The sequence below is a fragment of the Heliangelus exortis genome, chromosome 5 (genome assembly GCF_036169615.1).
Source record: "Heliangelus exortis chromosome 5, bHelExo1.hap1, whole genome shotgun sequence".
NCBI classification, from domain to species: domain Eukaryota; kingdom Metazoa; phylum Chordata; class Aves; order Apodiformes; family Trochilidae; genus Heliangelus; species Heliangelus exortis.
In genome coordinates, this window is record NC_092426.1 from 39,939,825 (window position 1) to 39,957,173 (window position 17,349).

Consider the following 17,349-nt stretch of genomic DNA (forward strand, 5'->3'; position numbering starts at 1 on the left):
TACAGGTGGATACAGCAACAGCCTGTTCAGTTCTAAAGAGTTGACACCCTACTGCAAGGTGAAAGGTTTTGCTCCATCCTATTCTAAATGAAAATACACAATACTGGTTTGAAATACCTACACAAAATCACCTGAAATGAGTAGGAAGACAACAGAGCAACAATGCCTTACACGTAGACCACTCTGAGATTTTCCACTGTGTGGACTTCCAAGATCCTCAAACAGAAAAGGAATCAGCGCAGATGAACAAGAAAAAAAAACGTAGCCGTGCACAATAGTTGTCTAGATTTTTCCACCAATTATGCTGAGGACAATCTGGGGAGATGTCCAACTGAGCATCAGGTGAACATTTGGATGACAGATGGACAAAAGTAATGCCAGTAGTCATCTCCTCTGCAGTTAGGTTTAAGAGGTTATCACAGTGGATGATGCCCTATGTCCCACAGACATTTACTTCCGGATGGAACTGCACAGCTATACACTGAGGTTTTTCCAAGGTCTAGGTATGGTTCCAGAGGGATGCTCTGAATGAGTGGAGTCCTACAGATTTCTTAGGTGATTACACACAGAGTTCATGGAGGGGAAACCTAACCCAGAGAATCACAAAACAGCAGCATAACTTCAGTTGGAAGGGTTGTGGATCACCAATGGTCTGCTCAGAGCTGGTCTAACCTCTGATTTAAGGCAGCCTGCTCAGGGTCCTTTCCAATTACATCCTGAATCTCTGGAATGATGGAGATTGCACAGCCCATCTGTCACCTTGTTCCTGAGCTTAATCAGTCTCATCATTAATTTTGTCTTTTATATTCTCTCAATTTTCTCTGTTGCAACTTGTCTGTTGCCCTTGCCCTTTCACTGCACACTCCTGAGAAGAGGCTGTCTCTGCCTCTTTTAGCATGTCTGGTATCCGAATTTCACAACTTGCCAGTCCCTTTCCCCACCTCAACAAATCAGAGAACAAACTTACTCCAGTCAGTAGTCGAGAGCCCCAACAAAGAAATTTCAGTTCTAAATGCCAGTCACAACAAATTGTAACCTGAAAATTCCCAGCTCTGCTACTGGATGAGGAAATGTGGAAGAAACTCCAAGGTATATTTACCTTCTCTGCAAAGAAGAAGCAGTAGAGGGTTATAAATGGAGCTCTTCCATAGCCTCAACTCTTTTTCTTTTTAATTATGGAATAGTGTACCATAGCTGGGAGTCAAGATGAATTTCAAAATTTAATCTTTCAGGAATTGCAGTCCACAGAGTTTTTATGTAAAAAAAGCCCTGGCCTGCAACAGAACACTTTAAAAACTGAATTCTTTCTTGGGGATTTCTCTAAGTAGAAAAAAGTATAAAGCACCCATGGCTTAACTCCTGCTTGTGTGACATCAGGTTTTCTAAAGAGCTTTCCCTTGTAATCTCTTTATAGGCTCTTAAGCCCAGCTCCTTGGTACTCTTACACAATAGAAAAAAGCTACCTGTGGCAATCTGAAACACCCCTCAGCCTGCTTTGGTCTCTCAATCACAAGTCAAGATGTCAACTCTATAGGCTGGATTTAAAAAACTGATATGCAATTTGGCTTTTTATGAAAAACAAAAAAAACCCCAAACAATAAAACCCCTGACCAAACAACTAAACATAAAAAAAAAAAAAAAACCACAAAAAAACCCCACCAAAAAACCAAAAACCAACCAACCAAAAATACAACAAAGAAACAAAGCCAAACCCACATACCATGCTGCAGATGCTGGGAAACTGACACCCTGAAAACACAGGGTCTCCATTCCCATGCCAGGATTCAGAAATCACTGAAAATCTGATAGGAATAACTGAGTAGGATACTGATCCTCATTTGTGGTAAAAACTGAATGTGTCTGATGGAAGCACAATTAATTTTTCTTGTTTGTTGCTTTGAATGATCACATTTAACACTAAGGCAGAAAAAGAACACTACTTGGACATTTTATCCTCTCTGGATAATGTACATAAACTAATAAAAACCAGAAAGAACTAAAAAAACCGCGAACAGACAACCAAAAACAAACAAAAAACCAGAAGAGAAAGGCATTGGGTTTTATGTGCAACTTATACAGCCAATTCTAGACACTGCTTTCAAATAAATGTGCTAGGGGTCTGTTTATTTTACTTCCATGAGGTAGCTACAGCATCTTTATCTTCATTAATGCCAGAGGAATATAAACTGTACTGTTCTAGTGCACAGAATGCATTACTTTATGCTTAGGGTATCTTCTATTTCCATATCCAGAAGAACTGGGTACATCTGCCACAGTACTTTCCTAAAACCACAGATAAATGGAATGTGTGATGAGATTGTAATAATCTGACTGCAAGAAGGTCACCTACCTTTCTGTTTCATCATGACCTCAAAAATTCATTTTACTCTAAATTAACCTGACCATTTGGAGGAAGGAACACAGCAGGTAAAAAAGCCTTTGCTGGTGGCAAAGATATCTACCCTAAGCCAAGGCCAGCGAACCTACCAAGGAAACTGCTCATCTATTAAGGAATCAACATGAAGGTGCCAAAAACGGACAGACAAAACAGGTGACCTCTATCCCAAAATGACTCCTAAGGTTCTACCACCACACTACATCCCAGGCAGCCTCTTACCTGAGCTGGTGAGCACACTCAGGGGACTGCTGGAGGAGGTGAGTGCAGCGGTGCCACTGGGGGTGCTCTGAGCGGCGCTGGCGGCAGCTGCCAAGGCAGCCAAGTTCTGTAACTGCATGGCATTCAGTCCTGCAACACAGGGAAAAGGCATGGGTTCTCCACCACCATCCAGGCTTAACAGACCCAGCAACACAGAATCATAGAATTGGCTGGGTTGGAAGGGACCTCAGAGATGATCAAGTCCAACCCTTGATCCACTCCCCCCATGGTTCCCAGCCCATGGACATCCAGGCTCTTTTGAAATATCTCCAGGGATGGAGAATCCACCCCTTCCCTGGGCAGCCCATTCCAATGCCTGATCACCCTCTCCATAAAGAAGTTCTTTCTAATGTCCAACCTAAACCTCCCCTGGCACAACTTGAGACCTCTTGTGCCCTCTTGTCTTGCTGAGAGTTGCCTGGGAAAAGAGCCCAATGCCCCCCTGGCTCCAACCTCCTTTCAGGGAGTTGTAGAGAGTGATGAGGTCTCCCCTGAGCCTCCTCTTCTCCAGGCTGAACACCCCCAGCTCCCTCAGCCTCCCCTCATAGGATCTGTGCTCGAGTCCTTTCACCAGCCTAGTTGCCCTCCTTTGGACCCGGAGCAATGGGAAGGAGTTTAAAACAGGCAGGAGTATTTTGCTTGAGCTAATACTACTGATCTTCTCTGCATTATCTCTAAACAAAGGTTTTGGTTGCCCAGACAGATGAGATGGTAACAGACCAGGTAGTCATGATCTTAGATGTAGACTCCAAAGAACAGAAATTTTCAAGTAGTGCTGTCTCCAGTCACAAAAGCACAGCAGGTTTAACCCAGAGTTAAGCCAGGGTTTGACAGGTCATCTGCAAGCTCATGAATTTATCTAGACACCAGGCCAGTAACACTCTCATCTCTTGTGTCCCTCCTCTCTCTTTGCATGGGAGCACCAATAGCTGCAGAATGCTCTCAAGGTTTGCACAAAAGTGGCCACAAAGTCACATCTTTAACCCACCACCAGCTGCTTTGTTTGCTCCCCTAAGCAACAGGCAATCATGAGACAATGTTGGTGGCAACTCCTGGCCACAGGATCAGCTGGTGTAGGCACAGGGTAGTCATGGGAGCAAACTTTAAGCATTAAGTTAAAACAAAAAAAATTCTTGGTTTGTTTCTTTTTTTTAACGCGCTACAGAGGGTTAAAAGTGCAAGTGTTGGAGCTAGTGAAGAACAGAGCAGCTTGCTTGCTTTCTGAAGCAGTTTGGCATGTGCACACTGCACCTGCCCTCTTGTCATCACATTGTTTTCCCATCTGCTTTTAAACAGGGTCAAGATAAAATTTTGTCTAAAAAGTCTGATGCAGTTGAGATCTAATTACCTACTTAATATTTTTCTATGAATTTCAAAAAAGGATATCAGATGAGATATTAACAGGACTTTGTAACTAGAACTCTTTCTGTGAGGAATCACAAACTTGGAATAATTCTTTCAAAGCACCACCCAACATGATAATTTTATGTCCGAGTTCTCAATTTGTAAGGCTTGTTTTTTGTGGCTTTTTTTTAAAGGTGAAGACAGAATTACTCTGGAAACTTCAAAGGCAACCTCAGGTACTTATTAGCCCCTTCACCCCATCCCAAACCTTACTGTAGTAACAATTAAAATGAACTACTATAGTGCTTTTCTTCTTTATTGCCACTTGCTTTTAAAAAGACAGAAGAGGGGGGAAAAAAGTAATCTACACATAACGAAACCTATTTTAGATCATGACCACACAGGATAGGAGTAAAACTGATTTTTTAAGAGTTGCTTTTGGCAAGTCTTAGATCTAAGAGCCCCTTCAGAGCTCCAACATGAAAAAAGTAAACACAAGAAACTAAAGTTAGAATCAGTCTCAAGTAGAAATCAAAATTCTTGCAACTTTGCAAGAAAAAAAAACTTTGCAAAAACTTGTAACTGTGTTGGTACACGCATCAGTGACAAGTCAGATGTACAAAGATACTTTACTTCCTTCAAACTTTCAGATTGGTCTCTGTACAGACAGGACATGTAACTTCTTGAATTATCATAAAACTCGAGGAGGCAAATTTAAAATCTTAAAACATCCAATATGAAAAGCAAACCTACAGTTTTTCTGCCAGCAGAATTTAAAGAATGTAGTAAATGGAGCTTCCAACATGTGGGGTTTTTATTCCCCACTCTGTGAAGACAAAGGGGACAATCACTATGCAGCCCCAGTGAGGCTACCCTCAGTGACTATTCTGAGTAGCAGTGCCACAGCAAGTAATTTGGCTCACACATATTAAGCTGGCAATGGTGTCATCATCTTTAATTCAAACAAAGGAACTGAAGAACCTGAATGAACCAGTTCACTTCCCTACCAGCACTGCATTTTCAACTTTGATGTATATGAGAAAATAGGTTTTAAAACAGGAAACCTAAGAATTTGTTATCACTGAAACACATGCATTAGTGCTTACTTAAAACAGTTCTTCCAACAGGCACCAGTCTGGATGGAAAGAAATATACAGAGCCATCTTCTGTACCCATAAGGGGAGAGAATTTTAAATGGCAGAGGAAGGGGAGATTACCAGCATTCCACAACTTACCTTGGGGACAATGGTTAACCAAGATTAAGAAAGAACATCCACACTTGCAGCAGAGCATTCCTGTCACTCCAAAGGACTAGCTAAGCTCAGGACTACTTATTTCAAATGAGGTTAAAGTGTCTACAGCCTTTTGGCTACTTTCTCTACCCCCCTCTTTTCTTTGTCACTGAACTTGCCTGCTGATGGAAAAAACAACTCACCTCCCATCGGGTGGAGGCTGCTCAGTGTGTTCAGGTTCCCAGATGAGGCAGCTGCTGTCTGCTGAAGGAGCTGCAAATAAAGCTAGACATTACACCAAAAAACAAAATAAGAGTGAGAGTGAGGGCTGGCTCTGCTTCTGGGAGAAACTGCACCACACCACAGCCAGAGCAGCGCTGTCACAAAGGGAATTCCCACTGCCCAAGCACCACATCCAGGCAAAGCCTCAAGAGAATTCCCCTCAGGCAATGCAGCCAGAGCACCACCACACTGCAAATCCCTGCTGCCCATGCACCACACTGCAGCCAAAGCAACAGCAAGAGGCTTTCCTTGCTCAACAGAACCCATATGAGGGGAGTTTAGAGCTACCACACCAAGGCACAACGAGCAGAATCAGCAGTGAGAGAGAACTCCTACGCAAAGCACCTCAGAGAGAAGTGCTAAGGCTATTCTACCTCACCAAATGGTAAATGCCACACCAAAACGCCACTGAGACTGAACCCCCTCCACTCTCCTGATGCATAGCAGCAATGAGAGAAATTTGAAGCCTCAGCCTGTAAGCCTTTTCAAGGGATTTCCTTTCTCCATTAACTTGGTTTTGCCCAGCTGGGGATTAGGGTAGATGACCTTTAAAGGTTTCTTCCCTGCCAAACTATTCTATGATTCTGTCTTATAAAAAATTCCAATCTACCAAACCTAAAGCAGTACTAAAAAAGAGAAAATGCCTCTGCTTCACCAGTACATCACACCAAGATGCAATGTTCCTTTTCTGTTCCCCAGACCTTATGGTGTAAATCAGTTCTTATAGCTACTCTGGGAACTCACAGGAGCCAAAGCACGTAAATTTATGAAAAGTTCACCCTTTGGGGACCCAGAAAAATTAACTAAAATCAGTAACAAAGAGCAGACTACTCTCTGTTGTGTCATTTTTGCTAAAGATAATTGTGTGTCCCTATTTTCTGTGGCTTGGGATTTTTGGTGGTTCTTGACTGGGTTTTTTGTTTGTTTTGGGTTTGTTTCTTTTCCTTTCTCTGCCTGGTGCTTCCAACCTGATCACCTTTTCTATTTGGACTGCACTAAGTACTGTTCTAGGTTTCAGTGGAAGGGGTAAGAGACACAAGGATGAAAAAGCAAAAACAGGAGAAATTCAAGAACTAAACCATCAGACATGAAAAGGGCATTTGTATGGATAAACACTGAGGCTGTTATACATGAAGACAATCTTCCCAGCACAAGGGAAGTGTCTGTAGAGTCTTCATTCTACAGAAGACATGGGGAAAAGAAAGCTTCAGTAGCTAAGGGTACAGTGATTGGTGTTGAAATCCTCACTTAAATGAGTCCTGACTGGCTTCTGGCATGTAACTTCATGTGACTCTCCTCATCCACAAAATGAGGATTAAAAACCCTGCTCATGTATTAGAAGCCTTCTAAAAAAATACATTAAGCACTACAAGACAGTCAGACACTGTAATCCCTGAAGAGATGAAAAGAACCCAAATCAGAAAACTCACTGCTAAGTATTGGGGTCCAAGTGTGTTGAGTCCAGCCAGGTTTCCCCATACTGAGGCAGCACTGATCTGTTGCATTTGTTGCTGGAGTTGCTGAGCAATTCGTTTCTGCTCTTTGTCCTTCTGTGTGTCTGCAAATTTTACCACAATGGGAGAAGAGCAACCCTGCAAACAGCAATTCAAGCAATTACATACTTGCTGGTCCCAGCAGTCAAAAATATGGCATTAAGGCCCAGTGATTGGAAGAATTCCCCTCCTCCCACATGCATTTATATGTATGTACACACTCAAACAGGATATTTCATTAAAGGTTCAAAATCTCATTTGCTTTTAATTATGTTTCTCTGCAAATGAAGTTTCTATCTCAAGCACTAGCAACAGGAGCACAACAAAAGTCCAAGAGTAGTGTTTGCAAAGAAACACATACTGCACCAAACTCCATAGTGACTGCCTGACAAATTACATCTTTTGACACCCACAAACTTGTTTTACCTCCATGGTTTGTGCTTGGTGCATTGCTTTGATTGCTGTTTGTGCCATGGCTCTTGTTGTGAAAGTCACAAATGCACAACCTGGGGAAAGAACAAAAAGGAAGCTGTTTAGTCACTGTGTCCACAGTTAGTAGGATGAATAAAGAAATTAAAATGCCTACAGGAGATCAGGAAGCAGGGCAGGGAGAAAGGCAGAGGGGTGCAGAGCAAATCACAGGAAGAGCTGAAATGCCACCTTGAGTTGCAAAATGCAGCACCCAGTGCTTCCTGCTTACCTCTGCTCAGGCCATCAGGGCCCCGTAATATCCTGCATTCTTCAATCTGCCCAAAGGGGGAGAACATCACTCGGATATCATTTTCATTGCACTTCTTGGATATCATTCCAATAAACAACTTCCTATCTTCTACTGCTAAGAAATCAAAGGATGAGAGTATTACCAGCAAGTATGTGCTTACCACATCTTATTTTTTCTTCTCCATCAACCACATTTTTTCCCTTGTATTTAGGGTATAACCTTTTCAAAACAAGACTCCCAATCATGAAATGTCTTCAGCTGGAAAGGATGCATACAAGATACCTCAATGAACCTGAAGGATGCCTGTTATATGATGGTTTATGCTTACATCTTGCTGACTGTCTTGCCCTTGCAAGACTTAGAATGCAAGGATGTAAGAAAAGTGTGGGGGGAATCAGATTCAGCACCTTCCTGTATCTTCTACATTCAGTTCCTGATGAGTGAGAGAAGAGCTATATGTATTTTCTTGGACTATTGTCATCCTCTCCCCTCTGATTTCTCTGTCTTTAGACCATAAACATTTATAGCTGTATCTAAACAAGCAACTGAGATGGAGAAAGCTTCTTTCTAGCCTCTCTATCATATCAACTACCGAAATTTAAATCTGCCTGTTTCCTCATGCTCTGCTCTTACCAGTGGAAGATAGAGCAGCTGATGAAAAAGAACAGTTTTAGTTCTTTTTCAGATTCATTCATTTTGATTTGGACCAAACACATGAAAATAACACCTCAAATCAGAAAACTGGACTGTGTGCTACTGTATCTTGCCTCTAAATGCTGATGGTACTACTAGACATAGTGGAGTTGAAGAATACCTTTCAGTGTGCAGACTATTTTAAAATAAAGAGTCCAGAAAGACATTTCTCTTAACTTTTCAACTAGTGGTTACTTGTCTCAGTTTGAGGTCATTAAATAAGAGTGGGGTGAAATACTTGCTTTTAAAGAATAAATCAAATCATACAGAATACCAACAATTTGCAAATACAATATTCAGCGCAACGTAAAATATGATGATGGCTATAGCACAATTTGAAGCTTCAAGTCTTGTATTTAGTGCCACGATGAGGGGAAACAAAGTTATTTGCTGAGTCTTCTGTGGTCTTGAGGAAAATTCCAAACTACTCCAGCTGAGGTGACTGATTATAAATCCTAATGGTGGGTGGGTGTGTCCCCTCTCATCAACACTTCAAAAGAACTACTCCTTTCTAGGTATGTTTACACAAACATTCTGTGTACACATGGAGAAATCTGTAGATGGAATTACTTGTAATATATGTCACCCATATATCCCATCTTCTGTTTTCAAAGATCCTATGATGTAAGCTTTCTGAAGCCAGGATTATCTTCTTCATGATGCAACATGCCTAGCTGCAAGAGACCTTGCTTCACACATTGATCAAGCACTTGAACAAGCATTTCCAGATTTCATGGAGTAATCTGGGCTGGAAGTGACCTTAAAGATCATCTGGTTCCAAAGCCTTGCCATGGGCAGGGACACCTTCCACTAGACCAGGTTGCTCAAGGCCCCATCCAACCTGGCCTTCAACACTTCCAGGAATGGGGCAGCCACAGCTTCCCTGGGCAATCTATGCCAGGGGCTCACCACCTTCACAGTGAAAAACTTTTTTCCTAACATCTAATCTAAACTTAATCCTCTTTCAGCTTCAAACTGTTACCCCTTGTCCTATCATTATACTTCCTGATAAAGAATCTCTCCCTATCTTTTGTGTAGGTCTCCTCAAAGCCTTCTCCAGGCTAAATAACCTCAACTCTCTCAGACTGTCCTCACAGGGGAGGTCCTCTAGCCCTCTGACCATCTTCATTGCCCTCCTCTGGACCTGCTCAAGTAGATCCTCCATGCCTCTCTTACACTGTGGGGGGCAGAGCTGGACACAGAGCTCTAGGTGGGGTCTCATGAGAGCAGAGCAGAGGGGGAGAATCTCCCCCCTGGACCTGTTAGCCCTTCTTTTGATGCAGACCAGGATCTGACTGGCTTTCTAGGCTGCAATAACATGTTGCTGGCTTATATCCACTTTTTCATCCACTTATACCCCAAGTTCTTCTCTTCTGGGCTGCTCTCAACCCACTCACTGACCAACTTGTACCTAATGTTTGGTACTGCCCTGACCCAGGTGCAGGCACCTAACCATGTTGAATTTCATGAGGTTCACACAGGCTCACCTCCCAGGTCTGTCAAGGTCCCTCTGGATGGCATCCCATCCCTTTAGAGTATCAACCACAGCTCCCCAGCTTGGTGTCATCCACAAACTTGCTGAGGGTGCACTCAATCCCACTGTCCATGCCCCCAACAAAGATTTAAACCACCTTTGTACAAAGAACTCACTGGATGCTTCCCTAACTGACAACATGGTTCTGCCACAAGCAGCATCAGTGGGAGGTACCGAGTCATGGAATTTGAGAGACTTACACTATTATATTGAAAACACACTTTTTTTTCCTCCCCCCACCTAAAAGAATCAAGTCTCCAATTCAAGAAGACTTGTTCAAAAGGAAAATCCTCAAGCTACTCTATTAGCACAAGTGATGCCATCAAGGTCACACTTTAGTACAGCTTACCATTACTCTTTTCACTGTCAGCTGGTTTCATCTGGATAGGATGGTGCATCTGAAATGGAAAAAGATCAAATAAACCCAGATTCATTCACCTTGTACTATATGAAATACATCCCATAAGAATTCAGGGAGAAAGAAACAGTAGCCTAAATAGCCTCTACAGAATTGCATATGTAGCAATACACAAATTTCTAAGGAGCAGAAGAGATTTCCTAATGATATAAAATAATTCCTCCTCAGAGATTATTATAGGAGCCATGCCCCCCCACTAGCAGATTATTCTCCCAAACACTCCAAAATTCCCTGAAGATCTGTTATCACACAAATGTCATGGCATTGTTCTTTGGAATAGTTCTTTTAAAACATTATTTGAAGGCAATCTAACAGATGTCTGTACATCAGTGGTGCCAGAGCTCAGAAAAACAAGGCAGAGTTGGGAAGAAAAGTATTCCTCTTCACTTACCCCTGGGAGGATCTTCATGTTGTGAAGAGCATTCTGTGCTTCTAGTGCAGCTTTACGGGTATAAAATGTAACAAAACAGCACCCTGCAAGTGAAACACAAGCGGAACCAAGAAGAGTGAACTATGAATCCTGAAGGGCTGGACAGACATTGCAAGTCCTACTTCTATCCTTCCAATGCAAAATGTACAGGTAGATGTCAGATGTTGATAGGTAGGTGCTGTTTAGAAAAGATTTCTACATGCAATAGAATAGGATATATTCAGCACTGACCCAACATCACCAATCCACCATTAAAGCAAACATTTAGATACATCTGCCAAATAAATTTTGGCTTCTTCCATTATAAGCTCAACAATTACTTGCTATTACCAAAAAGTTCCCTAGTTTCACAGGAAATAAGATACTCCATATAAGCGAACTGCAAATCCGTGTACTGCATTTAATTAGGATTTGAGGCACAGGAGTGCACAAATGATTAAGACTTCAATTTTACATTTTATCTGAAACTGTGACACTTCCAGCAGCATTTTGATTATATCACGGCATCACAATGATGCTCTGGAGCAAAAAAACTTTACACTGGGGTTCTGTTTTGCTATTGCAATCCATACTCTTCAAGCACCCCTGTATCTTCTGTGGTCTAAAAACCAAAAAATTGTGATTTTCCTCATCTCAGCTAATCACTGGATCACATAATTAAGACATGAATGCTTAAAGACTACAAAGCTTGGGTTTATATGTACACCAGGTCACAGAGTTCCAACACAAGGGGATGTCTGAATGAGCAAACAGCTAAGATTTTAACTGTGTGAAAGCAGCAGATGCCCCAGGTCTCACATGAGAAGTGCACAAGTTCTGACCTTTGCTTTGAGGAGGGTTTTGGCTCCTGTCCCTCAAGACATTGATTTCATAGACAGCACCATACTGTTCAAAAAGTTCTCTTAGATCCTTCTCGCACCAGCTCCGTGGGACCTGACCCACAAACATCTTGATAGCATCTAGATCAGGTTGATCTGGGTGATCCAGTGTGCCATTCATTTTCTTTGAGCTGTGAAAAACAAGAAGGAATTTCTGGTTTATATATTTCTATCTTTTTGTCATTGCAGCTAGAAGAAGCATGCTTACAGTGAGATTAAACATGTATGTACTTCTACACATATAAAAAAAGTATAGGATTCAAATATACATAAGCTCTTGCACATTCCCAATCCTGCACACTAGAGAATATTCAAAAACTTAATTCACACTCATTGGCAAGCTGTGTAATTGGAAAAAAACAAAAAACAGCTGCTTAAAACTTCTTAAAGTTATAGGAACATACATTGTACAGGAACATTACTTGTTCCTATAATGTGTTTGTTCCTATAATGTGGGCAACATCTGGGATTCAGGACATCAACCTGTTGATATGACTGAAGAATATCACTATTTCAACTGTGTAAGATTTTACAGAAAAAGAAATCTGAACTGGAAGGAACCTAAAGTCACAGACCTGAAATTATCAGCAACCACTGACAATGAGAGGATAAATTATTTTCATTGTTTTTAAACGTGAGCAGATGAAAAGTTTCATTAAGGGTTTCCAAGGCAATAGCTCTTTGTGAAACTAGGGAGCTCCCAACAATATTTGGAAAAAAAACCAACCTTAGGTTGTTCATGAACAGAATGAGGTTGGACAATCCAATTACTCACAGACTGAACTAAGGATAGTAATGGTAGGGTGTTAGCACAGAAAAAAAGTAACTTCTTAGACTACATGATGATCTCTGAGGTCCCTTCCAACCCAGCTAATTCTATGATTCTATGATACAACTCACAAGTTTTTAGTATGGGAATCTTCAGCAGGCTTCAAGTCATTACATCTATCCACACAAGGAGTTTACAGCCTATTAGTAACACTGTTTTTACACTCCCCCCAGCTAGCTGACAGTCATACACTGACTTCTGTATTAACTCCTAATTGTTTTCCAAGTGCAAGGTGAGGTCTTACTATCAGTAGTCACAGCCTAGTAAGCCCCAGGACCTATCTGTGGAAGCCTCCCTGTAATCAGCATCCTATTGAGCTGTAGTGATTAGCAGGTTAAAACTGCTGACCAACCCCTGCATAATCTAGAAAGGCCATGGGGAATGGAATAGCAACTATACAATCATTCCCTCTGCCCCCCAACTCCTTGTTGAGGAATGCAGGTGGTCTTCCAGAGCTGTCAGCTCTCCTCATCTCTAGTTTTTTTACTTTAGTTTTTGGCTGGCTTACAAACTGCACATTACAGTAAACAGTGTTCCTCTCACTGTCCATCTGCAATTGCTCTCCCCTGGAAAAAAAAAATTCCAAGCCAGGCAGTGTTCAAGATAATATTTCTCCTCAGCACACTGCTGTTCAGAGCCTAAGAAAAAACTGGTGCCAGAGAAACCTCATAATTTTATAACTGTATGAGCAGACATCAGGCACACAAAACCTTCTTACTAGAAGGGAAAGCAATCATCATAAATTCTTTCACTCCTCTACTTTTCCACTCAGAAAGGGTCAGCACCTCTCCAAATATCCAATATATTGAGAACCAGAAATAATTTACCCTCTTCCAGGAATAATATTTAGCTTTCTATGCCATGGGTGAGCTTCAAGAGCACAGCATGGCTCCTGTTCACTGGGCAGCTCAGAGCCAGACCTCAGTAGTATTCAAGAGCTACTTCCTTAAAAGGTTTAGTCTGGAGTCATTACTGTGGAAGAACAGAAACCCTTCTCCCAGCAATCAATATAATAACTGGGTTTACTGTGTCAGCACCTGGAGCACCCTATAAACAGCACTGCCAAACAGCTTTATTCCTCCTTAGCCTTCATCATCTTTTTTTTTTACTCCCTATCCAGAATTCAGCATCACCTGACAATGCTCCCTAGGATTTCTCCAAGCAGACAAACTGTAGGCTCTCCTACCTTCTTTTGCCCTCTCTTGTCAGACAGCAGAGGATTCACAGAGAGCAATTCCAGCTATTACTGTAGTTACAAACTTAGACATGAATTAAAATACTTACACAGGGCTAGCATTCAAGGAGCAATGGTCCACCATCATCTCTGGGAGGAAATCCAACTTGAACGCAGCCATCCCCTCTGTCTGTGACGAGCTACTAACACTAAATCAGTGTTCTGCCTAACCCCCAAACACCACCACTTCCAAAAGTCCTGCAGGTCTTAACACTCAGCCACACAAAAAACAGTCGAACCACAGAAACAGAAGCTTGGGGAGACCAGCAATAGACACCACAGAAACAGTCTGGACTGGGAAAGGGACATGGAATCCCAGATTAAAAAGGGGATGTGACCATGTGAAGGGAGGCTCAGCTTAATACACAATGAAAATGCTGATGCACTGGGCTTGTTTTGTGCAATTTTCCCTGGCGAAGCAGTACTGAGTGCACTGTCAGATAAACAGAGTGTCAGATGCATGAAGATAGCAATGGGTAACAGAGCAGAAAGAATACAAACTCTGGTCTTTCCATCCCCAGCTAACTCCTTGCCTCCCAAAATGGCAGCCCAAGGCCTCCAGTGTCAGTCACTGCCCATGTCACCAGTACTGAGGTGAGAAGGAAAAAGTTTCCCTCACCATAAACATTCTCAGTGGCTGCTCTCATTCTTTCCACTTGGTGCAATGTTTTTGACAATCTCCTAACTTCTGGGGAGAAAAATGCCAAGGAAAATGTTTCTCTCCACCTGCCAAAAAGTCAAAGCTAAGATGATTTGATGACTCAAAAACTCCTCAAGTACATCACAGAACATAAAAACCCACTCCTTTTATAGGAGCAAAACATTTTGTTCTGGAAACAGTACTTTGCCCATCATGCATCTACAAATACAAAATTATACAGAACCTATGGGTGAAAACAAAAGGGAAAACCACAGTTATTTGTTGAAAGCTGCTTTAAAATCCTTGAAAACACCGATCAGAACACCTCAACTGCTTCATCACTAAAACAGGAATAACATGTTGATCAAAGCCCTGCGAGGTGTATTTATACACACAGCACAGACCTCTTGTAAAATGCCCCATCCCCAAACTCATGGGGAGATAATCTGGGTAACATCAGATGCTTTGGGAAGTGCAGATAAATTTGACTGCAGAGTGAGTGCTGCGGAGGCAGCTGGGTGTGCCTGAGCACTCCAGGAGGCATGATTAAATCAAGTCCAACATGAATTCAGATAAACCTTACTTATATGGTCGATATAACCACAAAATAAACTCTTACAGCATCAAGGAAGGCATGCTGGGGCAGCTACCATCACTTCTTTCCTGTCTGCAATATATGCAGTTATTCAGACTGGCCAGGACGTGCAGCTTTTCTTTGTGCTTACACAGTTAGAGCACATCGATTAATTTGTTCATAAATAACCATTTCCAGCCTATTAAGAAAAAAAAAAACACCCCATATTTCTGATCTGTGATCTTCTACCAACAGTCTTGTTAATTAAAAGGCTATTAAAAGGAGTTAGGCCTCATAATACAGAGATATGCATATTAGTGCAAAATGAGAGGACATGAACTTAGCACTGATGTTCAACACTAAGTACTTCATCTATGCTTTTGCTGTGTGGCAAAGACAAAAAAGATTATTCTTTATGAAAAAGGTGTAAGCTACCTGCTAAGCACCACTGATAAAAGCACATAAAGAGGCACTAGGGAGTGCAGGTCAATTTATCAGCTTTCAGTAAACTGTTCTTAACCACCTTCAGGCATATCTTACAGGCTTCCCACTTGGCAAATGCCATGTTGTGTAAAAAACATAATATTCAAATATTAAACTGAGCCTGGAGCCCACTTTATGGAGTTCTCTAAAATGAGCCCACATAAACATTTAATATTTGTATGATTAGAACAGCAGAGGGTACAGTGAAATCCTTCCCACTCTTCCCAGAAAATCTACAGACCAATATTGCACATTCTGGTCCTGCCTATGGAGATCAGAATTCCTTCCTTCCAGCCTTCCAGTCATCTTTAGCTTATTTTAAGCAGCCAGTAAAATACTGCAGCAGCCACACTCTCTGTAGGTTCAATGAAAGATTAGACTGGCAGCAAATACTCTAGGAAATGGGTTTTAAAAGGTTATGAGATTGATTATTTTACTGAAAAAGAAATCAGTAAGTCACTATGATTTGATCCTATGCCCAACCCTTCCCCCACATCCCTGCTCCCCAAAATGGAAGTAGTATGGGGTTGTTGCATTAAAACAACATGACAACAAGTCACAGACATTGTCACATTGTTATACTTCAGATCAAATTCTGTCTACTGGGCAAAGAAAAAAAAATAAATTTGTGCATCTACATTGGTATATATTAATTTTTATCTCTTGTTATACTTGAATTTCTCCTGTGATTTGTTCACTTCATTTAATGAACAGTGACAACAATATTTCACGTGGTGTTATGGACAGTTTGGGGGAAAGGAAGAATCAGTGCAGGAATGATGAATAAATACCTGAAAATATGTTAGCCAAGGCTCAGTGACTCAGGGCACCATACTTCTGCAGTAATGAGGGCTATTCCAGTGACAAAACTGGCTTGTGGACTAATAGGCTTGTTTTAACCTTTAGTTAAGATATCAGACTGGTGGAACTACAAGATCTCCAGACTTCACTTGCAAAACATCACAAAGAGTGGAAAAGAGTGCTCCACTGCTGCACAGAAATTAGAATTAAATGAGGAAGAAGAGTTTCTTTGAAATGATAACCCCCAGAAAAGTTATCCCAGCCATTGCTCACAAAGCAAGAAAGACCAACGAGAGACAAACACACCTATTTTTTGCTCAGATGTCAAATTCCTGCTGGCTTCCAGACCCATTCTTTGACTGTTTGTATTCAAAGGATAACAGCAACAATGTCTGAAATTCCAAGCTCTACAAACTGTAGCTACACATTTAAATGTGGTGCTAATCTGACAATAAGAACATTTAAAACTTATACATGCTACAGGTTAAATCTACTTTTTGACACTTCTGAAGCCCTAGATCATGCTGCAGAACACATCACTATATAAGCCCCTCAGAGACTGCAGCATATAAATGCTACAAGCTTTGCTTCTATTTTTCAATTTACAGAATTGCATCACAGATAAAGCTAAAACCCAAAAAACTCACTCAACAAACAAAAAAATCCCCATGTTTCTCATTTTCTTCCCTGAAAAAGCCCTGTTCATTTTGATGAACAATTAACTCTGAAAGCTGAGGATAATACCATCTCTTATTTTATACAAACTAAGAAGCTGAGGGACTCTCACTGCAATGGTGAGAGTGAGCTTTGGGAAAGGATGCAGGCTCTGGGGAAATCAGACACTGTGAAGCTTTGAAGGAGACAGGTCCTAGAATAAACTTCCCCTTGTATTATCAATGCATATCCAGATCCCTACAGTGCTGCTGAATTGCAGTTTTGTTTTTCAACAGATAGCCCCTAGGTTACGTGCATCAAAATACAGTAACGGCTTGTCAATATTTTGTTTCATTGCTGGCCATGTAAGCTGTGGTCAGAACGTTTTCTGACTGCCTTGAAATCCAAACTGTCTCCCCACGCCTGGCTGGCTACAAAAAGCCCCTTCCCTGG

At 41.5% G+C, this 17,349-nt stretch overlaps 1 protein-coding gene across 14 annotated transcripts in view; it reads right to left on the reverse strand.

The window, feature by feature from the left end:
* Window positions 1–17,349, reverse strand: part of CELF1 (CUGBP Elav-like family member 1) — a 55,054-nt gene that overhangs the window by 14,458 nt on the left and 23,247 nt on the right. For 4 of the 14 annotated variants that reach the window (XM_071744982.1, XM_071744981.1, XM_071744978.1 and 1 more), the window contains 8 exons: window positions 11,625–11,812; window positions 10,765–10,847; window positions 10,305–10,353; window positions 7,708–7,842; window positions 7,434–7,513; window positions 6,945–7,106; window positions 5,436–5,517; window positions 2,618–2,746 (listed from right to left, as the gene is read on the reverse strand). In XM_071744982.1, coding sequence (XP_071601083.1) covers window positions 2,618–2,746; window positions 5,436–5,517; window positions 6,945–7,106; window positions 7,434–7,513; window positions 7,708–7,842; window positions 10,305–10,353; window positions 10,765–10,847; window positions 11,625–11,802 — 898 coding nt within the window. In that variant the 5' untranslated portion in view covers window positions 11,803–11,812. Of the gene's footprint in view, window positions 1–2,617; window positions 2,747–5,435; window positions 5,518–6,944; window positions 7,107–7,433; window positions 7,514–7,707; window positions 7,843–10,304; window positions 10,354–10,764; window positions 10,848–11,624; window positions 11,813–13,794; window positions 13,954–17,349 lie in introns of those variants that run through there. The other 10 variants (XM_071744975.1, XM_071744974.1, XM_071744973.1 and 7 more) reach the window with 7 other exon arrangements.